The 26,203-nt window shown below is 40.8% G+C and overlaps 1 protein-coding gene across 5 annotated transcripts in view; it reads left to right on the top strand.

Moving 5' to 3' along the window:
* KHDRBS3 (KH RNA binding domain containing, signal transduction associated 3) overlaps nt 1–26,203 on the top strand; it is a 165,194-nt gene that overhangs the window by 79,201 nt on the left and 59,790 nt on the right. For all 5 annotated transcript variants that reach the window (XR_014236663.1, XR_014236664.1, XM_082364647.1 and 2 more), the window contains exons 4-6: nt 443–589; nt 8,875–9,014; nt 21,229–21,424. Coding sequence is in view for 3 of the 5 variants with exons in the window: in XM_082364647.1 (XP_082220773.1) it covers nt 443–589; nt 8,875–9,014; nt 21,229–21,424 (483 nt within the window). In the remaining 2 variants the exon portion in view is untranslated. The remainder of the gene's footprint in view (nt 1–442; nt 590–8,874; nt 9,015–21,228; nt 21,425–26,203) is intronic.

The following is a 26,203-nucleotide window of genomic DNA, read 5'->3' as shown; positions in this document are numbered from 1 at the left end:
TTTTAGACAGTGGTAAATGCTTTGTGACAGCTCAGGGGCACACAGGGTAGCCAGTGCAGAAGTGAGCTTGGTTGGTTGCTTGGCCAGTCTGAGGAACACAAAGCAGTTCTCTGTGGCGCCTGGAGGGGTTGGGCCGGGGAGGCTGGAGGAGCTGGAGCAGCCGGAGCTCGGAGCGCGTGGCCTTGGGGAGATGGCCGGAGGGCTCCTGGGCCAGCGGCAGGACTTGAGACCCCTCCCACCGCAGCAGGAAGCCTTTGGGGTTTCCATAAAGGCCTGGGGACAGCAAGATCAGATTTGTGTTTTAAACTTTCTTCCTTAGGTGTTGTTTGCTGTCGGGTGAACCTTTTGTGATAATCACGTGCCAGATAAGCTTGGGTAGTTTTTATTTTCTTTTTCTTTTTTTACAGTGACACCCTTTTAAACATGATTTTTCTTTTTTCAGGAAGAAGAGTTGAGGAAAAGTGGAGAAGCAAAGTACTTCCACCTGAATGATGATCTCCATGTTCTGATTGAAGTGTTTGCCCCGCCAGCAGAAGCCTATGCCCGGATGGGACATGCTCTGGAGGAAATCAAAAAATTCCTCATTCCTGTTAGTACAGTTTTTCTTGATAGTTAATTTGTAATTTGTACTTTAAAGTCCTCCCTTTGTTTTAATCCTTGACAGTTCTTATCAGTAATTGTTATTTGCATAGCGCTTTGTCCGTTACAGTGTCCCTATGAATTACTTGGCACCATTCCTTCTTTACCTGTGAGGCCAGGGATTTTTAAAGAGATTAGGTAATACTGCAAGAAAGTTGAAGAGCACAGTCACTGGTGTGCCTTTGTGGTCTCACGCCCGAAGCCTTGCTGTGACACTGAGTCACCTCACAGATTCGTTGCTCTCGAGCGCGAGCTCGTTGGTGCGGTCCACGTGCCGAGCGCTGTGCTTGGTGCTGGTGTGCCGCGTGGGTAAGCGCAGCCCCGCCGGAGGCTTGTGTGGTTTAGGGGCGCAGAAGCACGTGGTTTCTGTGCAGCGTGAGGAATGCGTGATGGAGACGGAGCGGCGGACACAGAGAGGAAGGCACTGTGCGGGTATTTATGTTTTTGCTAACAGTTGATGGTCTTTTTTAATCCTTTTCAGACACCCTGACATTGCTGAGAATGTGATCATTTAAAGAGAATATGTCCCTATTTCCATTACAAAAGTTAATTTCAGTCTTTTGTATAATTTGCATGTTCTAGATTTAAAAAACCAAAACTTGAACAGGTTGGCTCTTCAGACAGTTTATTTTAGAGAAACTGTCACATCTGCCAAACAGCTGTCTGGGATAAGACTGTGTTCAGCGATTCCCAGTGGTGTAGTAGATTGACTTACCTACTGGAGCATGTGTCATGATTATGTTATCTGTGAGGAAGACTGTCATATTTATAGGGAAAGGACGTTTTGAATCATGATTGTCTTGGAAAAGCCAGGGCATAAGACTGTATTAAGTATTTTAATTTGGGAGCTTAACAGGGTTTTCATTAGTTCCCTCAAGCCAGTGTGATGATCCTATTATTCATTTAGTTTAAAAACAGAGTTTTCGAGTGCTCTCTATTTGATAGACACATGTGAACTAATAAAAAACATGGCCCCTGCCCTTGGGGAGTTTATATAATGGGAGAGACAGGTAAGAATCAGATATTTATATAAATGACTTTAAAATTGTAACTCTGACAAGACCAAGGAGAGGTTTAATGTCCTTGTGGTCATTCAGTGTGGACGAGGGAGTGCCAGCTTAGCCAAGTAGGACAGACTCTGTTCTCCAAAGGTAGCAGCAACAGTCTTCCCACCCCATCACTTCACACTCTTCCACCAAGAAGTAGGCTCCAACTTCTTTCACCTTGAATCTGAGCTGGCCAGAAAACTCTTTGCCTAACCCAAGGTCGCAAAGAATTTCTGCTGTGTTTTCTTCTTAATGTTTTATGGTATTAGCTCTTGCATTGAACTCTGTGATCCACTTGAAGTTACTTTTTGTGTAAGGTGTTAGATTAGGATCTAAATATATCTTTTTCTATGTAGATATCCAGTTGTCCCAGCACCATATGTTAAAAAGACAATTCTGTCCCTATTGAATTGCCTTGGCACTATTGTTGAAGATTGACTGAATATAAATGTATGAATTTATTTCAGGGTTCTCAGTTCTGTTCCATTGATTTATATACCTGTCCTTACGCCAGGACCATACTCTTAATTACTTCAGCCTTATAGCAAATTTTGAAATCCAGGTTGTGTAAGTTCTGCAGCTTTGTTCTTCTTTTTCAAAATTGTTTTGGCTATTCTGGCTCCTTTGCATTTTTATGTGTATTTTACATTCAGCTTGTCAATTTCTACCAAAAAAAAAAAAGAAAGCTTGCTAGGGCTTTGATAGTGGGTTGAACTTACAAGTCAATTTGGGGGTAATTTCCATCCTAACAATATTGCACCTTCTTGTCCATGAACAGGAAATGTCTCTCCATTTTTTTAAGAGATACTAAAAATTCTTTCTCAGCGGTGTTTTATAGTTTTCAGGATACCAGGCTTGCATTTCTTTTGTTAAATTTATTTCTAAGTATTACATACTTTTTGATGTTATTGTGAACGGAATTGTTTTTTTTTTTTTAATTTCATTTTCAGGTGGTTACTGGTGTATAGAAATGCAGTTGATCTTGTTTGTACCTTGTGACTTTGCTGAATGTGTTTATTAGTTCCAGTGTGTGTGTGTGTTTCTAATGGAATTATCAGGATTTTCTACATACAGAATCATGTGATCTGTGAATAAAGAAAGCTTTACTTCTTCCTTTCATATCTGATGCCTTTAATTTTTTATTTAATTTTATTTTCTTCCTTATTACACTGACTAGAACTGTCAGTGCATTGTTGAGGAGAAGTGAGGATAGACACCCTTTGCTAGTTTCAGTCTTTTACCATGAAGTGTGATGTTAGCTGTAGGGTTTCTTTTGCTGCCCTTTATCATGTTGAAGAAGTTCTCTTCTATGCCTGGTGGTAAGAGGTTTGGGTTTGTTGGTTTGTTTTAGTCACAGATGGGTGTTGGGCTGTGCTCTTCTGTCCATTGAGCCCTTCACGTGGCTTTTCTCCTTCATTCTGTTAATAACGGCATATTGCATTTGTGATTTCAGATGTCAAGCCAGCTTTGCAGTCCCAGGTGAAACTCTACTTGGTCGTAATATGTAATCCCTTTTATATGTTGCTGGAAACATATAAAAAACCCTAATAGTTTAAGGATTATTACACCTATAATCATGAGGGATATTGGCTTGTAGTACAGTATTTTTATAGACGTTTATATTAAAGCACACATCTAGCATTTCTGGTGCTCATTGTTTCTTTATGCGGATAGAGTTGACATATGGTGTTACTTGTTTTCAGCCTGAAGGACTTCCTTTAGTCTTTTTTGTAACATAGGTCTGCTAGCAAAAAAAGATTTTTTCTCGGCATGTCTTTATTTCACCTATATCCTAAAGTTTAGCTTACAAACGTACTTCTTTTTATTGAGCTTCACTTTATTGTGCTTCAGAGATACTGTGTTTGTTTTGTTTTGTTTTAACAAATTGAAGGTTTGTGGCAACCCTGTGTCAGGCAAGTCCGTTGGCGTCATTTTTCCAATAGCATTTGTTCACGTCATGTCTCTGTGTCACATTTTGGTAATTCTCACAATATCTCAAATGTTTTTACTAATTTTATATGTTATGGTGATCTGTGATCAGTGATCTTTGATGTTACTACTGTGACTCACTGAAGGCTCAAATAATGGTTAGCATTCTTTAGCAGTATTTTTTAATTAAGGTAAGTACTTTTTTGTTTTTTTTAGATATAGTGGTATTGCACACTAATAGACTACAGTATAGTGTTAGCCATAACTTTTATATGCACTGGGAAACTAAAAAATTCGTATGACTGGCTTTATTTCAATATTTGCCTTATTGTGGTGGTCTGGAACCAAATCTGCAATACCTCCGAAGTATACCTGTATGTAATTCTTGGCTGACGGTTTTTTCTTTTAGGTGGTAGGAGGCCATTCTTCTATTTTCTGGCCTCTACTATTTTTTTTTTTTTTAAACCAGATTTTATATTTTATTCAAATCACATTTATTTTAAATTTATTCATTTATTTATTTATGGCTGTGTTGGGTCTTCGTTTCTGTGCGAGGGCTTTCTCCAGTTGCGGCAAGCGGGGGCCACTCTTCATCGTGATGCGCGGGCCTCTCACTATCGCGGCCTCTCTCGTTGCGGAGCACAGGCTCCAGACGCGCAGGCTCAGTAATTGTGGCTCACGGGCCTAGTTGCTCTGCGGCATGTGGGATCTTCCCAGACCAGGGCTCGAACCCGTGTCCCCTGCATTGGCAGGCAGATTCTCAACCACTGCGCCACCAGGGAAGCCCTGGCCTCTACTATTTTTGATGCGAAGAGTCATTAATTATTTTGTTGTTTTGTTTGTAATCTGTTGTTTTTCTCTTGCTGTTGCTCAGACTTTCTTTTTATCTTTGATTTTCAACTATTTGACTGTGGTGTACATGTTTATCTCAAGGGAATATGTGAATATGTGGGTTTATGTTTTTCTTCAAATGTGGGTAGTTTTCAACCATTGTTTCTTTAAAATTTCTCTGCCTTTCTCTTCCTCCTCCACAACCCCCAACCCCTGGATTCCCATTATATGTATGTTGGTACATTTGATGGTGCCCCACAGATCTCTGAGACTCATTTTTCTTCATCCATTTTTCTCTGTGTTTTTCAGCCTGAATACTTTTAATTAACTTCAAGTTCACTGATTCATTCTTCTGCCATCTTAAATCTGCTATTGAGCTCCTCTGATTAACTTTACATTGTAGTTATTGTGGATTTTTTTTAATCTCTTTTTTTCTTTGCTAGTCCATGGCTGTTAAATTTCTGGCTAATTGGCCAGTCTGTTTATTGCTTGCCCCACCCAAAACGTGATTTTTAGGCTTGCTGATTGACTGGTCTTCTCTACTCATTTGCTATCAGAATTGCTACTGATATTGACCGTGCTGCTGGGCATGGAGTCATTTCACACTTTCTTCAAAATTACGTGAACATCCTTCACTGGTTTTCACGGCTTTCCCCATCCTAGTGGAACTTATGCATCATCTGGGCTGGGGAGGAGGGGTGGGAACACTCGCAGGCAAGATTGCCACAGACTCCCACTCTTCTTTCCAGAGTCCTGAAGTGGTTGTTTTTAACTGTTTGGTCAGCCTTTATTGTTGCCTGTTATGGAAAGGCTTTGCTGAGCTCCTTGCTTAGTTATCCTGAAAGTCCTGTGCTCTCTCATAACCTTTCTTTTTTTTTTTTTAACTTAGGTTGTTTTGGATCTCTGTCCATATGAGCATATGTAAAGTTTCACTTCATTCTTTTTAATGTCTGCATAATATTTCATTATATGCGTGTTCCAGAATTTATTTAATTAGTCTTCAAATAATGGACACTTACTTCTTATAGATTATAATTCAAACAGTGATCCCAGGATTAACCTTGGACATAAATATTAGCATATTTGGGCAAATATGTCTGAAGAGTACATCTCTGGCAGAGAACCCACTGAATTTTTAATAAATTACTTTTAATGATTTTATTTTAAGACTTTTTTCCTATTCTCCAGGCTAACACATTTAGATAGATCCTAAACTTACTGGCTAGAGAAATCCCATTTACACATATTTAATTAGAATTCTAATCAATTTTCTCCTCTTCACAATTGGTGGCAGTGTTGGTGTTAATGTTATAATAGTTTCACTTTTCAGATGGGGAGTTGAAGTAATAATTTACTAATGACTAGTTTAAAATATAAAACTGTAGAAATAATTTAGTCTATAAGCTACCATACGTGATTTGGTTTCCCTACTGATTTAAAAACATTATTTTGAAGACCAATAAAATTGTAACTACAGTGTGTATGTCAGTGTCTATCTGACATCAGAAGAAACAGTTACCTCACATTTAAAGAAGTTGCCTAAAATCACATAGCTGGTCAGCCCGATTGGGTAAATTCAGGCTTAACCTCAGATGTGATTGACTCCGATTCCGTTTTTTTGCTTTTTGGGCTTTTTTTCCCTCCTAACTACACTATCTGCTATAATATACTTTGACACAGATGATGTTTAAAATAGGCTTTAATTCTAGTTTTTGTGGCACCATTGTAAATCACCTAGCTTTACTTAGAGCAATGCTTTGCTTTTTTTAATTTTTCTTTTTAAATTTTTAATTGTATTTTTGAATAGGGCCTCAGTTATCTTCTTTTCCCATGAATCAATTTTTAACCACATACAATTTTGTGTCCTGCCTCCTAACACTTTTCAACAGGGCCAATATTTAGCATTTAGGTAGCACATTTTATTTAGGATGTGCTTTACAAATAATTTATTAATCACACATTTTTAGTAAAATGGTAAGGAGCATACTCTTAGTAAGCAGAACCCACCACGGATTCAGAGGTTATCTGCCAGGAGCCTGCCAAGGGCCAGCGTGATGACACACCCTTCTCTGTAATGTGCGGGGCCTTCCTTCCCACTTCTGTATCCATATCTTTAACTTCTGAATTTCCAGTTCCTATGTCTGATTGCTATAGAACAGCTCAATTTTTGTGTGCTATAGACCATTGAAGAGTCGACCTGTACAAAATTGATTAAATCATGATGTCACTTTGTTACTCTCCTTATCTTCCAGAAACCAAACTTCTTGACTTTGCTCATATACCCCCATATCCAATATTTTACCATTTCTAATAAAATTAGACATTATAAATAACTCCATATCTACCTTTCGCCATCCTTCCCGCCACTTCCCTACTCCAGGCCATCTTTACCACATACTGGGATTACTTAAGTGCTTCCATCTGGTGTTTCTGCCTCCAGTGTGTTGTTTTTTCCTTTTAATATCTTTATTGAGATATAAATCACACGGCATAAAATTCACTCATATAAAGTATACAGTTCAGCGCTTTTTAGTATATTCGCAGAGTTCTGCAACTGTCCCCCTCATCTAAGTTGGGCCATTTGTTTTACCTCCCAAAATGAACCTTGTAACCAACAGCTGTCACTCCCCATTCTTCTCCCGCCTTCGGCAACCACTAATTAGTTTTTGTTCTTTTTACACAGCTTTTATGGAGATGTAATTCAAATACCATACAGTTTACCCATAACGTATACAGTTCATTGGATTATTGTATATTCACAGTTTTGTAACTGTGACTACAAACTGGTTTAGATTTTTATCATCCCCCAAAAGGAACTCCATACGCATTAGCGGTCCCTCCCCATTCGGCTCCCCTCCCCTCTCACACTCCTCTGTCTTACATAGCCACTAATTTATCTCTCTAGGTTTCCCTGTTTTTTTTTGACATTTCATATAAAACACATACAGTATGTGTAGCCTTTTGCCCTGACTTCTTTCACCTAACATACTGTTACCAAGGTTCATTCAAGTTGCGTTTTATTGCTGAATAATATTCCATTTTATGATATACCACATTTTATATGTCCACTCATCAGTTGAGGACTTTGGGGTTGTTTCTACTTTTGGGCTATTATGAATAATGCTGCTGTGAACATTCATGCACACATTTTTGCATGAATATATGTTTTCATTTTCTTGGGTGTTACCTAGGAATGGATTTGCCAGGTCATATGGTAACTCTTTGTTCAGCATTTTTGAGGAGCTACTATGTGGTTTTCCAAAGTGGCTGGACCATTTTACATTGCCACCAGAAAGTTGTAAGGGTTTCAGTATCTCTGCAATCTTACCAACACTTGATATTGCTTAATCTCTTTGATTACTGCTATCCTAGTGGGTATGTTCGTGGTATTTCATTGTGGTTTTTGTTTGCATTTCCATAATAACTAATAATGTCGAGCTTCTTTTCTTGGGCTTACTTTATATTTTTCTTAAAGAGAAATGCCTATTCAAATCCTTTATCCTTTCCAAATTAGGTTATGTGTCCTTTTATTATTGAGTTGTAAGAGTTCTTCACGTATTACGAATACAAGTTGCGTATCAGGTAATAGGATTTCAAAATATTTTCTTCTATTTTGTGGGCTGTATTTTCACTTTTTTGATGGTATTTTTGTAGCACAATAGTTTTAAACTTTGACTTGGTCCAATTTGACTGTTTTTTCATTTGTGCTTTTGATATCTTAGCTAAGAAATCATTATGTAATATAGGATCGTGAAGATTTACTTTCATGTTTTCTTTTAAGAGTTTTACAGTTTTAGCTCTTACATTTAGGTCTCTGATCCATTTTGATATAATTTTTGTGTATGGCAGAAAGTAAAGGGCCCGTCTTATTTTTTTGATGTGGATATTCAGTTGTTACAGCACCATTTGTTAGAGACTATTTGAAAATCAATTGACTCTAATTGATAACTGGGCTCTCAATTCTATTTCATTGATCTTTACGTCTATCTTTTAAGGCAGCACCATACGTTCTCCATTACTATAGCTTTATAGTAAGTTTTGAAATGAGAACATACCAGTCCTCCAGCTTTGTTCTTCTTTCTTTAGATACTTCTGGCTAAACTAGGCTCTCTGTAACTACTAAGTTGATTGAGTTGTAAATAGTAATGCCCATATATCAGTTACGTGCCATTTTAATTTTATTATAAATATTTCACTTGGAAAGTATGCACAGCAGAAGGAGATATGGCTGACTGTAGAAAATTCTAGTTTAGGGGAAAAATACTCTTTGTTTTTTTTCTTTTTACAACAATTTATTGATAAATTTTCATTTCAGCAAACTCAAGTCTTGTTTTATGAATTTAACTATTTTCCTTACCTTTTTTTTTTTCCTATTAAAATTATTTGCTTCTTGTCCTAAATTCTTTGTTATCTTCTGTCTTTTGTGTAGGACTATAATGATGAAATCAGGCAAGCACAGCTCCAGGAATTAACATATTTGAATGGTGGTTCAGAAAATGCAGATGTACCAGTTGTTCGAGGGAAACCTACCTTGCGTACAAGAGGTGTACCAACCCCAGCAATAACCAGGTAGGTGTGATTAATTGACTTACCTTTTTGTTGTTAGAATAGGGTACCATGGCAACAGTTTTAATGTTTCCTTTATTAACAGGCAAGCGGCTTTACCAGTGTATTGGTACAAAGCCTGTAGGAATGCATTCAGGCAATATGGTGTCGTATTAAGAGGATTCACTGTGGACTGAGGTATTCCTGGGCTTAAATATAACCTGTACCACTTACTAGCTAATGACTGTAGATAAGTTTATTTAATCACCCTCACGTTATTAATCCCTTAATTCTTTGAACGTAAGTCATAGCTTTGATACACAAATGGAGATAGTGGAAGCTTGTGTTTCCCCAGTGAGCGCAGACAGTACCAGGCTAGTTCATTGCCGCATCTCCAGTGTTGAGCAGTGTCAGGTACCAGGTGAGTGTCCCGATGCTTGTTGTCTTCTTATGCCGTGTAAATGCTCTGTGGTATCTGAAACTCCTAAGCTTGTCGAGGCACACTGAATTTTTATTTCTGTCTCGGAATCATGACTGCTTTTATCATGAAAAATATGTTAATGAATTTGTAAGTCAGTTGAAGCAAACTATAAATTGAGACGTGACTCTCAAACTTATTTGAAAATTATTTTTAATTTTTGCATTTTTGCCCCCAGAAGAACTCAGTGGAAATTAGTAACACAGACTTTTTTTCACTGGTGACTGTATATATTTTTTCAGGTAGAGTTTTTTGCATGAAATAATTTAAAGTAGGTTTCTTCCATATATCCAAGTTCATTGGGAGGAATAAAAAGTGAGTCCCCCTGCCGAGTGCTGCTGATCGACACACTGTCAGAGCAGTTACAGACAGGTGTTATTGCGATATAAAATAAACACAGATCTGGGCATGGAACCAGGGCGGGTTTCTCTGTAAAAACAGGCTAATAATAATAGGATTTATTGCTGATGATTTAATGAAATAATTTATGTCGCTGTTCAGTAAATGGTAAATGTCTATCATTTCCATTTCTCCTGTTCAATCATAGGAAATTACATATTTGCTATATTCGTTTCCAGTGGCTGTTACAATGAATTACCACAAACTTGGTGGCTTTAAGCAATAGAAATTGGTCATAGTTCTGGAGGCTAGGTGTCTGAAATCAGCTTTACTAGGCTAAAATCAAGGTATTGACTGCTCTCCCCCTGGAGGCTGTAGGGGGGGATCCTCTTGTTGACCCTCCCAGCTTCTGGTGCCTGTAGGCGGTCCTTGACTTGAGGCCCTCGCGCTCTGCTCTCTCTCCTTCCTAGCGCTGCCTTCTCGAATCTCCAGTCGCCTCGCTCGCAGAGGGGTACGAGTGATGGTGTTTACAGTCCGCCTGGATGGTGCAGGGTAGTGCTTCCATCTCAGGATTCTTGACCTAATGTCTCATCTGCAAAGGCCCTTTTCTCTAAATCAGGCAACATTCACAGAATGAATATCCCTCGGATAGAGAATACAGATAATAGAGCACATGCAGTGCCATTCATTTAGGGGATGCCCTGTTCCTCAGACCAGGTCTTCCATTTTTACTGAAGATCATTGCTCATCTAGTTGTCTCGTTTTCAATTAAGTTGAAAATGTTATGTTATGAATAGACAAAGAAGGCAGAAACTTTCTGTTTTGGGAGAGTGTAGTATCTGGAGAGACACCTCCATCTGCCCAGATGAAAAATTATTCCTCTTGATGACAGCCTATACCCTGCTTGCCATTTTAAGCTTTTCCATTGCCTTGGTAGTGGGTATTTGGGGATGGAATTACCGTTCAGGTCACACTTCAGACCCAGTGGTTCGCTTGTGGAGCAATGGCTGGTCCGTGCTAGCCCGGCACCGCCTTCTTCCCTCCGCGTGACTGTGGGCTTGCGTGGCACCAGATCGTTCAGATACTCTGTTTTCTACAGTGTGAAATACATGTTCTTCTAAGAGGCATTCAGTTGCCCTTCTGTATTTTTTCTTAAGACCTCTCTCCCAGTTGGTCTTTGTTCATTACTTTGCCATGTTTCCTGTGTTTAGCGCCTGCCTCCCCCGGACACCGCCACTGGGTTAAAGGGCGTGCTCTGCCCTTGCAGACCTTTGTTCACACTGCTCCTGTGTCTGCAAGTCTGTGGTTCCGCTCTCAAACCCTCTCACCTGTTTAAATCCTACTTGTCTTTACATCCCGAACTGAAACTTACTTTAACAGGACACTCACATTGTGCCTACTACTGACTGAGTGCTTTCCGAGCACATCACAGATATTAACTAGGTTAAGCCTCATAACAGCCCTGTGAGGCGGGCACTGTTTTGCTAAAGTCACCATTTCACAAATGAGGAAACCAAGGCCAGAGGAGTCAGTTACTTGCCCCAGTCACTCAGCTGGTGATTCTTAGAGCCTGGCTGGAATGCAGGCAGTCTGGTTCCAGAAACCATGCCTCTCCCTCTCTTTGATCCTTCCCTTCTGTTTTTATCCAGAATCTTTTTTTTTTTTTTTTTCTTCCACCCATTCTCCCCTTGCAGTTTTTCCATAGAACTTTCATTCTGTCACTTTTCTTATATTTTAATTACAGCACAATTAATACAAACTACGATGAAAAGACTTATATTTTTACCACTTTTTCTCATCAGATCACATATAGTAACTTGCTAAGTTAATGTCCATCTACCAGAATAAAAATAGATTAATATGGAAAAGAATTAGGATAGAAAATTACAAAAATCCTAAGGGTGAGATTAATACACAAAAAGGTACATGATATTTTGTAGGGTTGGCAAAATTGGTCTTCACATTATGCTTTGAGCTTTCTAGTGGCCAAAGCGGAGGAAAATATGGTTATAGAATTCACAGCATCTAAATGGCTAAAAACAGTCATAAAACAAAAGATAATTGTACTTATTGCAGCCTAGCACTTTCTAGTCCTGGGACCACTGGACGGTCACAGGTAGATCCTCGCTACACCCAGTCCTCAGGAAGTCATTTTGATTTTAGCTCTAGAATAAGCCTTAAATCTATTTTTCTTTGATCACCTTTTCCACCCTGCACTCCAGCCAGACTGGTCTCCCTTCTGTTCCTTGAACAGGCCAAGCTCGTTCCTTTCCCTCTCCTTTGCCGTCACTCCTTCACTCCTTCTCCTCGGAAGGCCTGTCTGCAGTTGCCTGCCTGCCCCTCAGCATCCTGTTCTCAGCACACACAGGCACCATGTCAGAGAAGCCTCTGCTGGTCGCCTTGTTTGAATTGGCCGCCCCATAACCCAGAAGCCGGCCCACAGCACCCTTCTTGGTTACATGGTAGCGTTTATCAAACTGAATTTACCTTTCTGACTTGTTCACTTTTTCATTGGTTACTCCTCAGTATTATGTAAAACCTTAAAGGCACTTGTGTCCCTAATGTTTGGCATATAGGAGTCACTCAGTAAATACATGTTGAGTGAATACAGTACAATCGCAAATTCTTTAGACTCTTCTGATCAAGTGTTGACCATTTACAACATTTTTTGTTAGTGTAGTTCTTGTCTGTCACGTGACTAGATTACCAGGGTATTAGCTTTTTGGGAGTGGTCACATGGACAGCACCACTTTGGAATTTCACGGCAGAACAAGTCATTACTGGAATCTTCATGAATGTTCTCCACTGTTATCACTTCAGGGTAGCTTTCTGCTGAAAGATGTAAATGATCTAAAATTAAATCCTGCAGAAGGGAGTAATAAGTATTTTAATAAAACCTTTTCATTCAGTTTCAAATGAGAGGACTAAACTTACTCCTTTTTTACTTAGGAGATAAGGAAGTTTCTTTACTTCCGTTCTGCCCTGTGCAGCCCTGTGGTACGTCACCTCCCTAACTCCCCGCACGGACCCCAGCAGAGAACACATCAGGGAAGATTAGGACTGATGCCACTCCAGGCAACCTCTCTGTTTAGCTCTGTGGTTTTCTCCGTAGGGTCTCCACCCCATATATTGCCTGCTGCCCTGGTGGTCTGGGCTGGACAGTTTTGAGCCCTCAAGGATGCTCCCTTCCTTTCCCCTCTTCAGAACAGCTGGCTAGTTCTGTGTTGCTTCTCCACTGGCCTTGTCTGTCCCATCTGGCCCTTTCCCCAAGTAGCAGGCAGTGTTCTCTCCCTGCATTTGTTACCAGAAAGAGCAGGAAGAAAAAGTGAACAAAGCAGATGAAGCCTGTCTTTCTAAGTAGTAAATACGCATTCACCGGCATTGGGTGCTGAATGTGGTGGTTTTGTTTCAACTTAGGACACGAGGCTGACCCATTCATGCAGCTTTTATCCGCTTTCATCAAATGGGGAAAATTTTCAGCTACAGTTTCTTTGGAGAGTTTGCCTTCCCCTTATCTCTTCTTTTCCTGGACTGCAACCCCACGTTAGATCTTACGATGGCACTTCCCAGACTGTATGCCAGGGTGCTGGGGTGCTGCATCACACTCAGGGCTGCCGTGGAGAGTTTACAGTTTCCTGGGACCACTGCAGTAATCGGTGGCTTTCACACACTGCATGAACTGTCAGCTTACGTTAATCATTTATGGTTTTAACACTAGGTCGTGCCCCACTGGTTTCAGTGACATCATATCTTTGTAAAACCGGCACCTGAGCAGCTGCTGTGATAGATGTTAGGTAGCCACAGCTGCTCTGCCTGTTGGGCACCACGTAACTTCCCAAACCAGGGGATCAGATGGGGCTCGGTCACTCTCATTTTCTCATCCACACTGATTTTCACATGCTACCCATTCTCTTTTTAAAATGGATTATGAATAATATCATAGATGCTAAAGATTGTTTTAATGACAGAAAATGATACATTCTTCTCCACAGTATCTGAGAAATGTTATCGGGAAAACTGAGTAGTTAATATATGGGCCATAAATATTTCACCAGCGTATGATATGATTTATATTATTCCACCAATCTCTATTAAAAAGTCCTTCTTTATCATTAAGGAAAGGCTGGATATAGGAAAATGATAATATATTTCTTTTTCTACTAGCCAAAATGATAGGAATTTCCAATTTAAAAAACCCATTAATTTGAGATGTTATGTAAACTATATGATTGCCTCCTGGATTTACCTTCTGAGGACCTTGTACCACCTGACCTGCCAGAACAGTCACTCTCCTCTCCTTCCTTCCAACTCTGTGTCTGCTGTCCGTGCCTTTCTTAAAACCCAGACAGTGCCTGACCACACACGTGCCCCGCGCCCCGGGCAGACACTAGAGGACTCTCCTCGCACACGAGCTTCTCTGCTCCTCTTGCCATAAGACCTGGACTGCCCCTCGGTCGTCAGCATCCACTCCCTTTGGTCCACGTGCTCTCGGAGTGTGTGTTAGTGCAGCCACGCTGGAGTTGATGCAGGGGAGGCAAAAGGAGAAAAACGTGTGCTTTCTTTTAAAATCACCTTAATAGGCTTTGGGAAGGCAATAACTGAGGCAAATAATGTGGCAAACAGCGAGAAAACTTCTGATAAAGAACTTGTAACTTAAGCGCAGCCTGGAGCAGACACGTGAGAAAAGCCGCTGAGCACGGGTCTCCTGCCTACGGTGCGTCAGCGCAGCCTGAAGCCAGGTGTGGGTTCCCGGTCCTCCTGTCGACTCCAGTGCCAGCTGAAGGAAGGCTTGGATACCCATCAGGCCAACTGACTTTTCCTAGAATAATGTCAAGCAAGCGCCGCTGACAGTCTGCAGCCCTGTAGGGTGGAAGGAGCCCAGTGGGTGTTTCCTGCGCAGTGGGCGTCCCCTCCCCTCCCCTCCCCACCCTGGCTCTTCAGAAGTTTTAATCAATTTTTTTCCTCTTTGGCCATCAGTCAGTTGCTGGTGTTAGGTCATTTAATGTCACACATTTTCCTGAGCTCTTTCTCTGACAAATTGAAGTTGCAGAGATGATGACCAAGTCATTGTCCTGCCATTCTGGGATTTTTAAGGGGAAAGTCAGAGAAACAAGTAGTTATGGCAGAATGGCTGAAATAGAGCACGAGGGATATGAGGAAAAGTGAAGCGGAAGCAGAAACGCTAGCACAGATCATCCTGAATGGGGGGCGTGGGTACGAACACACTTAGGATGAAGCGAAAGTAATCAGGCAAGGTAGTGCCAGAGGGAAGTCATCCCATGCAGAGGGGCAAAGGCTTGAAAGCAGGAAAAATGGGGCCATCTGCCTGGAGTTAGGGTGTGGCTATGGGAAAATCAGAGTCACCGCCAGCCCCTCCTAGCTGCGTGGTCTCAGGGAACTTCCCTCGCTAAGCCTAGTTTCTTCGTCTGTAAAATGGAGATAGGATGTTGAGCACACATTAACCCATATCCTACTTAATTTTTTAAATGTCTCATTGAAGCCCAGACTGTGGCATGATTCCTTTTCTGATTACTCAAAATGATCCCTCACTAAAAATTGAATTCCTGTAGCACAGATATTTGATCAGTCCTTGGGCAAATTGCACATCTCTCTTAACTCCTTTATTATCAATTTCACCGTCATCACAGAGGAAGAAGACTTGTGCTGCATAGTTCCAGAAGGCAGAAGTAAGGTTGATACTTAGAAATGATAAAGATATTTGCTATTTTTGTTTATAAGGAAAAAAAGTAAAAACATGCTAACAATCAGAATTGGAAGACAGTGACAGGCTTCAGAGTATGGAGCGAGCTCTCTGTCTCCAAGGGGATACGTCCCTGGATGAAACGATAAGTTTCTTGTACTTTTAAGAGGGTGGACTCTCTCACACTGTCTTATGTTGTCAACAGTTTTACTAGTAACCAGTTTGTAACTTGTTGGAGAAGAAACAGATTGCATTGGATTTCTTACAGACTGTGTACAATGTAGAATAACGTAACACTTACTGAGTCTTTTTTTTTTTTTTTAATTGCATTGAAGGTTGGATGGTTTGCAGAATAAAGAAAAGAGATAACGACAGGTTTCATAACAGGTCTATAACCTCTGGATCGAAGCTACCCACAGCAGCACTTGAAATGCAGAGTCTCAGTCCCCAGCCTAGATGTACTGATGCAGACTCTGCCCTGAAACCAGGCCCCAGGTGATGTGTGTGCACAATCAAGTGTGAGAGGAGAAGCACGGCCCTAGCACCGCATTTCAGATGATCTGTAAAGGTGGTCAGAGAGCTGCCAGAGTCCTCTATTCAGAACTTCCAGTCTCCATCAGCCCTGATGGCTTCTTATGTTTGTTCTGAGGGATTATGACCATAGGCTGCATTTACCTTTCCCTTCTGTCCAGCTTCTCGTTCCCTTGTCAACCTCTGGCAAGAAAAAAAAATATCTCAGTGATTAAGCTTTCAGAGAGGTGAAGGAAAGTTGTCACATGTGTTAGGGATTCTATAGGAAAATAAATTACCCCTCAGGTCATTACTGCGTCAAGCATGGATCCTCGGATGGATCTCTGAGAAAGCTTATTCTTACTGTGAGACCGGCTAGACCTTGACACTGGATCCGGCAGGCACCCCCTCTGTGATCAGTTGTAGGCCTTTCTCTTCCTGAGGCTCAGGCGTCCCCTGTGTTTCCCAAGGTCACCCAGCTGATAATGCTGGAGCTAGCTTGAGCTAATTCCACGAAATTCATTGTTTTATCATACACTTTTGCTTCTCATGAAATATATAGACAAAAGCCAAACAATGTGGTATATATACTCTTACTCTACACCACACTGCATCACTGTTGCTAAATGTATGAAATGTACATAAATGTGCTGCTGCTGAATGGATGAAATGAGCACAAATGCGAGTTGTGCCTTCTGTCTTCTCTCTCTCCTCACCCTTCAGTTAGCAGCCAAAAGGACAGTATTCAAGACAGAGTCCAAGTAGAAGTCCACATGATAATTACCACTTACTGAGTGCCTGTTTTAGCTTAGGCACTTGATGCAGTTGTAAACCTCACAACTGTTCTGCAAGAGCTAGATGTTATTAACTGGACTTGTAGATGGGAAAACCTCACAACTGTTCTGCAAGAGCTAGATGTTATTAACTGGACTTGTCGATGGGAAAACCAAGGCTCAGCAGCCCAGTGATGACAGGACTAGATTTGAGTATTGAGTGTGGGTGTGCTGGAACCCCCATCACGTGCTTTTTCATCATAGCCTAAAACCTCCTATTAATATATAAACCGAATAATTAGTTCCCAATTGACTGAATACAAGAAGTTATTGATCATCCAAAGCACTCTTCCCATGGAAAAAACTTTTCTCAATTATTTTCACATCTGAGTTTCAAAACCAGAAACCAAGGTCACCCTGCTGAAAAATGCAAACAGAACCATTACAGTCACACCCCTTTGCTTATGAAACTTTCTACTCAGATGTGTTATGTTTCTGCTTTTCCCTTATCCCCGTTCTGAGCAGTGTGGCACCCAATGCTATCAATTTGAATCAACTTTTCAAGTAAAAAATAAGTAAGTTCCCGTTGATTGTCGTTATAAATGTCATCTACCAGGCACTTTTTCTGTTCTCATCCCACGTTATCAGCCCTGCTGTTTATCTCTACCCTGAACTTCATTCGTGGCGTTGAGTGAGCACTGGGCAGTGCAGCGGGACCTTCACGTTGGCCTGTCGCTCCACGTGCCTTCCTCTCACCAGAGACCACTTACAGCAGTACTGAGACTGTGCTGCTTGACACCATTCCCGTGGGATTTCAAACTCTTAAAAACGAATCTTCAGACTGTCTTTTGTAGACAAGTATCCCGAGCTACATATATCAAATGACTTGTCTAAAATTCTATAACGGATTCTTTAGTATGATTCCATATACCCAGTGGGCACATAACCTAACAATGTCGATGATGATAAGAAAGAATGGTGAACTTCTTAAATATAAAGTAATGTCTTTCAGTGTGGTAAAGGACATGAATTTATTGAAATACTGAATATTTTGTGATCGATATAGTACCTTGGACGGCAGGGATGGGGTATTAGATAAAGAAGCAGGAGCCTTATTTAGTTTGAATACACACAGATTGACTGAAATATCACAAATGAGTGAGATGTACCATAAGTAGAAACTACTCTTTTCTCTAATCACATTGAAGATTTTTCTAGATGTATACCAGAGATAAAAAAGGTGAGTAAGACTAGAGATATTACAGTGTCTATCAGTACAGTTCAGAGAGATTGAAATTTATCTAAGTTGCTGATATTCATTGAGTAGGAAATGGGCTAAATACTGTGTATGTCCTACCATTTTTTCCTTCACCATAACACTAAGAAATGGGTTCTGTATCCCATTTCACAATTGAGGAAACTGTCTTGGAAAGTTCAGACTCTTGATTAGTTTGAATGTTAATTGGAAGGCAGAGGTAAATAAGTACAGTCAGGAAATCGATCTGAATCCAGTGTCCTTGCTCTAGACCACCAATTTTATTGCACCGATTTTTATGACCTAGTATGAAAACAAACAAAAAAAAAGATCTAACTTACAGTGCTCAAAAAAGGGATAACACAAGTTGCCTAAAGGTGAAAGTCATGGATTTTGACAGTTTTGAGAAGTACCAGTCAGGTTTTTTGTAAGATGTCCCTCCTTTGGGATTTGTCTAATATTTTTCTCATGATTAGCCCAGGGTTATAGGTTTGGGGAACAAAAACCACAGAGGTAAAATGCTGTTTTTATTACATCATATCATGGGAACATACTATTCACATGACTTACCACTATTAGCTCATTGCTTTTTGTTGCTGAATCATCTTCCATTATACGAATGCACCCCAGCTTGCTTATCTATTCACCTGTTGAACAAAGGGCATCTTGGTTGTTTTAGTGACTAATTTCAAAATTTCAAATTTCAGGTATTCATTGCAGCTATGTAGGAAAGCAGTTGACTTATTAACTTTGTATTCCAAGACCTGTTTCATGTGCTTATTAGTTCTAGTTTATTGTTTGTTCGTATGGTTGCTTTGTTTTGTTTTGATCTGGTTGATTCCTTGGGAATTCTTACATGGAAATGTCACCTGCAGACAAAGTTTTGTTTCTTCCTCCACAGTCTTAAAAGTTTTATTTCCTTTTCTTGTCCTATTGAATTAGGTAGGACTTCTAGTACAGTTTTAATTGGAGTGGTAAGGCTGGACATCCTTGCCTTGTTCCCAATCTTAAGGGGAAAGCATTCAGTCTCTCACCATTCAATATGATATTAGTTGTAGGTTTTTGTAGATATTCTTTTTTTTTTTTTTAAACATCTTTATTGAAGTATAATTGCTTTACAATGGTGTGTTAGTTTCTGCTTTATAACAAAGTGAATCAGTTATACATATACATATGTTCCCATATCTCTTCCCTCTTGCATTAGATGTTCTTTTTTAACTTGAGTAAATTTACCTCCGTTCCTAGTTTGCCAAGTTTTTATCATGAATGATGTTGCATTTCATTAAATACCTTTTCTGCTTTATGTGATCTTACGATTCTTCTTCGTGAGCCTTCTTGGCGAGGTGGTCACATGGATTTTCACTAATGCTGAAGCAGCCTTTCATACCTGGAACAAATCCCATTTGGTCGTGACGTGTTTAATACATTATTAAATTCACTTTGCTACTACTGTTTTTGAGGATTTTTGCGTCTTTGTTCATGGGAGATACTGATTTATGGTTTGCTTGCTTGTTTGTTTCATTGTATAATGTCTTTAATGTCTTTTGTTTCCCCTTGGACCACATGTCTCTTCCTCGGGATGTCAGAGACCACCTAGCTCAGCCCCCTGTCACCCTTCCTCGGCCTCTCTGTCTCCCAACCCCTTGACCAGTTGTGGCTTCCACAGGTGGACTTAGAAAAAAAATCTTGGGAGGCACCTCCTGTGACAGGTCCCCATAAGGGCTCAAGACCAAGTGGAGGCCGGTCACTTCTGTCTTCCCCGGTGGCCCAGGCCAGTCCCAGCCTCTGACTAGTAATGTAGAAATAATTTTCAGGAGGCACGTCCGGTGACCACCCTCAGAGAATGAGTTAGGAAATGTTTCCTCTGATTTTATTTTATGGAAGAGAGTGGAGAACTGATATCATTTCTTCCTTTAATATTTGATAGAATTCACCAGTGAAACCTCTGGGTCTGATGCTTTCTTTTTTGGAAGATTATTAATTATTGATTAAATTTCTTTAATAAACATAGTTTTATTCAGATTATTTAATTCTCTTTGTATGAGATTTGGTCATTTGTATATTTCAAGGAATTAGTCCAGTTCATCAGAGTTAACAAATCTGTGGGCCTAGAGTTGTTCATCATCTTCCTTTTTTATCTTTTAATGTCCTTGAGGTCATTAATGATGACCCCTCTTTCATTTATGATATTGTTGTTGTTTTCTTGTTTAGCCTGTCTAGAGGTTTATTAATTTTATTGATCCTTCCAAAGAACCAGCTTTTGGTTTTGTTAATTTTCTCTGCTGTCTGTGGAATTTGAGCTCTCAGCTGTGTGTTTGCTATCCCAATCAAACAAGAGAAGAAGAGAGAACTGGTCTGTAGGCAGCCACGTTATCTGCTTGGTTCTCCTTGTTTGGAGGACATTGTCCATAGGAGGTGGGTCAGGCTATGCCTTTATTTTCTGGTGGAGCCAAATTTCTGTCCTCATTTCTTCATAAGACTTGCACACTTCCTCAAGTTTTAGCTTACGTTGGGCTCTTCTGCTTCCTGCCTTCCTCTCTGACTTGGAAGTCTCATTGTATAATGAGACTTTTGTGTTAGAAATACATGAACATGTTGAATTCTACTTCAGAAAATATATGTGTTTATTTAACCTAAGAATGATGTTTTCAGTCCCTAGGTAGTAGATACACTGTTTGGGAAAGTTCATTTTATTCCCTCTCTCGTGGAATCTGATGTCTGTTTTCGTCCCGGGTTTGCCAGCTGTGTGTTCTCAGACAGTCTTAAGATCTGTTTAGGCCTCCGTTTCCTTGCCTGTGGACAAGCCAGGCAAGGCCCAAGCCGCAGTGTTGGAGTGAGGGTTGCCTGAGGCCCTGGCAGGACGTGATGGAGGGGTGCTCGGTGGATGCAGCCTCCCCAGACGTCGGCTTCCTGTTCTGTGTCCCAGACAGACACTGGCTCCTGGGGTTTCTCTGATGTTACCATATTTATTGTTGCTGGACTAGCTGCCTAAATGACTTAATTTCCTTCCTTTAGGTAGGTACCTGTTTCGCATTTGCTTTTAGTTTTCACTTTGCGTATGGTTTCCTTATTTCTTTTTACAGAATTATGGAACACTGATTTTTGTGAGGTATAAACGCATGCGAACAGTGGAATGCTAGAGAATACCATGAGGATTGCTAATTTGACCCTTTTGCTTGCAGGGGAAGGGGAGGAGTCGCGGCCCGGCCGGTAGGAGTCGGGGTACCGCGAGGGACGCCGACTTCCAGGGGAGTCCTTTCCACGCGAGGGCCAGTGAGTCGAGGAAGAGGACTTCTCACTCCCAGAGCAAGAGGCGTCCCCCCAGCTGGGTACAGACCTCCACCGCCGCCCCCAACACAAGAGACCTACGGAGATTATGTAAGTGGAGGTGTTCTGATGATCTGCGACCCAGACATAGCGTTGGGTGTTGTGACCAGTATCCCTCACCTTGCTTTAGCTCTTTAGCAAATGTTTATTGAGTGCTAAATAAGTACTTGGTACCAGAGGCACAGAAAATGTGAACGAAATAACCTCTTTGGTCAAATAACTTAAACCTCAGATATGGAAGATGAGTTTGGGTGGCGGCGAGGTTCAAGACCAGGTCAAGGGGGCGTGCGGGCAGCCCCCAGGAGTGTAGCGTGGCACTCGTCCACGGTCCTCTCCAGGTTGCCTCTGAGCGATTCAGTCATTTAAAAAGAAGTCGCCTACGTATACCAAGCTGTTTTTACCCTTCAGTGTTTCCACTTAAGCTGTGCTGCTGAATACCGATTCTTAGTGGAAATTCTTTTCAGTGAAGAAAATAAAAGTTCCCAGTTTTTTAAATTAATGCATTATCAGTTTTCCCATTTATCATTCCATAATTCTTTGATATGGTTCATAGACTTATTTAACATAAGAGAAAGAAAATACATCCATGGAAAATGGGCGGCAGGGGGTGGGGAGGGTGGAATCTTTAACAAGAATACAGAACCCCTGGGATTCTTACTGTAACTTTGTGGTGAACATAAATGAGGAAGATAAGTACTGGATAGATGTTTCATATTAGTAATTGAAAGTATTAAAGAAAGAGTATATGAACTGTTGTCAAAGAAGGGGAAGTACTGACAGGCCTAAAATGCCAGAACCAGTAGGTTTTCATGTCTCCCTTTAATGGAGGTCTCTTGCTAGGAGCTCAGCACCTCTTTGCACAGTTTCTGGAACTTTCAGTAATCCCTGGGCCACAGACAACTTCTTCAGTGTCATCTGCAGCCACCAAAGGAGCTGAGTCTTTGTCCTGGTCATACTGAACTTCTTATAATTCCCTAAATGTGCTGCGTCCTCTTAGGCTTCCAGAACTTTCCTCGTGTAGCAGCCTCGGCCTCGAGTGCTCCTCCCCCTCGTCTGACTGTTTCCTGTTTGTCCTTGCAGACTTAGGTCAGCTGTTACTAGGGGAACTCATGGGAGGCAAGAGCTGGCCTGTTGAGCATCACCGCAGTCTCCCACCTGACCGTGGCCGCTGGCAGGGCAGGGACGGAGAGCTGCACCCCTTTGCACTGGCAGAGCGCATGCTGGGAGCTCAGCGAGTTATATTCTGAAAATAAGTGCCATGGGGACAGCTTCACCATTTGGCTGTTCACTTGGGGAAGGCTGTGTCTGTGTCTTGGCTCTGTGTTCTTTACAGTTGGACGTGGTCCTGTTTACTAGTATTCTTACCAAGCTGGCAGTTGTGCCTCAAATTCATCCACAAAGGCTGAGTCTCATGAGAGTAGCAGAGACTGAAGGAAAGGAAACGTGAAATTCCTTTGAGGTGGCCCGGTGTCTGCTTTTTTCCACCTTGGCGTGCCTTGAGTTCCCTCAGGTTTGGGTGCTGTAGATGTGGCTGGATGGTGTCGCCGTAATCGCCAAGGCAGGGGGTATGGGAAACCTGGATCCTAGGCCCCCCTGTGCTATAAACATGGTACGAGTCAGGCAAGGTACTTAGCTTTTTTTGGCTAAATCCACCAATCCACCTGTCTCAGAAAGAGCCAGTGCCTTCTTTCCATACATTAATTCACCTTTCCACTCAGCAAAGATCGATTGAATTCCTACTGTGTGAACCAGACACACACATCCTCTGTCTCAGTGTGTATACCCTGGTGAGTCTCAAATGAAATTAGATGAATACAAATAAAAATTTCTTGAAAGGTTAAAGTCGAGGGGAGCAAAAGGAAGAGAAATTCAAGGCACTTGGTTTTTCTGTGTTTAGCTCTGAGTTTTATTGATAAGTGATGGGAAAGGCATGAAAACAGTCGATTTGCAAAGTACTCTGTTGAGTTAATAACACCCCTTCCCATCCACTACCACGGCTAATGGGATGGTGGCCCGTGCAGAAGAATATGTGTCCTGTCAGGAGCAGACGAGGGCTGGAGGGCTCTGAGCAGAAAGGCAGCCCACGTCGCGTGAACCCACACTCACGCCTGGCGCTCTCCAGGCACGCATTGTCCCTGAGGCTGCATTTCCAACACAGCTCGTACTCATTCTGCCACACCACAGCGTTGCCTTCAAATAACAGACGGCCACGTTGGCTGTCTTGCTTATAATTTGCCATTGGTCTTAACCGTTTGAGATTCTAAAGATTACTCGCACTGTACGCTTAGCTTTGCAGCATGGGAAGGGGAAAAAAAACCTTTAAAAAATTATTTTGTTTATTTGCTTATTTCTAGGATTTTAGATCATGTGGGTATACTACAAAATATCCGACTTAGCCTGGGTCCTGGAACCCCCCAGAATGGTTATTCATTCACGTGGCAAGTGGGAAAGTTGAAGCTGGTCTTCTTAGAGTATACTAAAATAACTATTCCATTGAACTGGAATAATCATAAATTAGACTCTAAACTCCGTGGGAGTAGGGACCCCCGACCCCACCCCTGCACCCACCTTTGTATTCTCAGCACCTAGTATAACGTCTAGCACATAGTCGGTCCTTAGTACATGTTTGCTGAATGGATGAATATTCTCAAGACCGAGTTTTTAAAAATTGCCACCTGTGGAGAACCCACCCCAAATGCCTCCTGTGTGCTTTGTCGTTTTTAGTCACTTAGCGGTTTATATCTAACTTATTAGCATGTCACTGTGTAGTGCAATCTTCACTTAGTATACGTCTGTTTCTAGATTGTAGACTTGTCAGGAAAGGCACTGTGTCTTGTAATTAGTCTCTAGCCACTAGCATAGTTTCTGGCACATTGTAAGCACTTAGTAAATGTTTACTGGACTAGACAACCCTGCACAGAGACCAGGTAAGTTTTCCTAACGAAGGTTGCCATTGATCTTTTCTAAGTCAATTACTGTAACCGTCCCGTGGGAAGAATATGATAGTTGGCATTTGGAAAAAGATCTTCCCTTCATTATTCTTGTGCTCAGAGGGCAGTTGCAGGTTACAAAGACGTAAGACTGATTCTGTGTAGCTCCTGAAAATAACAGAGTCACGTATGATAAGTCTGATCTCAGTATGAGAATGCTTTCAAGAAGGACGTAACATTTAATGAGAAACTGCTCTCCATGAGGCACTTTCTTATATGTCATGTCGTGTTGTTCTCACAGCCACTCAGAGAGGTATTGTGATCCTGTTGTACAGGTGAGAAATTCAGATGTGGGAAGTTAGTGTCTTTCCCCACGTCACAAGGGTGATACAGAAGGAGCAGATGCCGGGTTCACGATGCAAGGCCTGTATTCTATCTTGAACAGCCCGTGCTTGATTGAAACCAGCGCTCTGCGAGCTGAGGTGATAAGGTCTCCTCACCTTTGGGGAAGGTGCAGCAGATCCTGTACCCTGCTGTCATCAGGAGTGCAGCAAAGGATGGCAGGAGATTACGTAACCTCTGTGGTCCCTTGCAGTTTAATAATTCTCTGGTTAAAAGCTACCTTAAGTAGGGAAATGAGAACTGAGAACCATTAGGAAGAATGGGATGGGTTAGGATTTAAAAAATAATAGTAAACAAAGCATTATTACATTGATTGGCAAAAAAAAAAAAAATGAAATAGCACTTTCACTGTTTAAGAATTTCCGAGCATCTGTATCTCTAAAAAAGGCCTGTCATTCCTTTGGAACTCAAAAATGTAATTTTTAATGATTTCCTTGAAATACATTTGTGGTAATAAATGTTCTGTTTCTATAGAACTTGTTGGTTATATCTAACCAATTCAGTTTACTTATTTTAATTCTCATTTAACATTTAGTATCTGAGGCCATTATTTCCAGAATAAAAGATGCAAAGAAATCATATCAGTTGCTTATTTAAACAAAAAAGGGGATGAAACCTATTCTTTCAAGATCCTGCCACAACTGGTGCTTTTTTGAGAAAGTATACCTTTCAGTCCTTAAAATACTCAGTATTCTTCAGATTATGTATACTAAAATGAAGGTATTTCAATACAGTTTTAGGCCCAAGAAAAAACTCAATGTATGGTATATGTAAATTTTTTTTAGTAAATAGTTATAATATGCCCATAATAAAAATGTTGCCTATTAACCCAAGCAAGAAAGCCTGATAACTTAAAGGTATTTTCTTGTCGAAATGTGCCTATTGAAATTGGACTGATTTTTCTCAAGGTGAGTTGGTGAAGATAACTTGGTCATTTACAATGTCATCTGAGCCCACTGTTCTTCATCGGAGTCACTGTCACAGAATATTCCCTGAGTATGTGTCATTGAGAAGAACATCTGTTGGCAAATAAATCTGTTCCACTGTAAGAAAGTTATTATCACAAAAAGTACATGTAACACACAGTAGCCATTTGAATAGTATAGGCTCACCACCTCTCCGTGAACACCAGTCTTCTGAGAATAACTCTAAGAATACAAGGCAATTCAACACGATTAGCTTTTTTCCAAAAAGGAAGAAAACAGATAATGGATGTGTTTTCAACCATTTGAGTACAAACTGGGACCTGCTGCTCCACTTTTCACTTAGTAAAGTTAGAGATAATTACAGTAACTTCTCATCTCTTTTCGAGAATAAGAAGCACCTCTTCCCCAAAATGACATTGATTAATTACTTATGTCCAGATAATTAAATAGCTGACAAATAATTAGTGTAACCCAGAATATATTCAATGAGAGCACTTTAACAATTCAAAATGTCGTTGTAATTACACAAAAGGACATGTTTGATGCTTGCTGATCGAGCCCAACTTACATGT

The sequence above is a fragment of the Balaenoptera borealis genome, assembly GCF_965194805.1.
Source record: "Balaenoptera borealis genome assembly, chromosome: 17".
Taxonomy (NCBI): Eukaryota; Metazoa; Chordata; class Mammalia; order Artiodactyla; family Balaenopteridae; genus Balaenoptera; species Balaenoptera borealis.
Note: the sequence above shows the minus strand (reverse complement) of the source record. Positions and strands in the feature narration are given on the sequence as shown.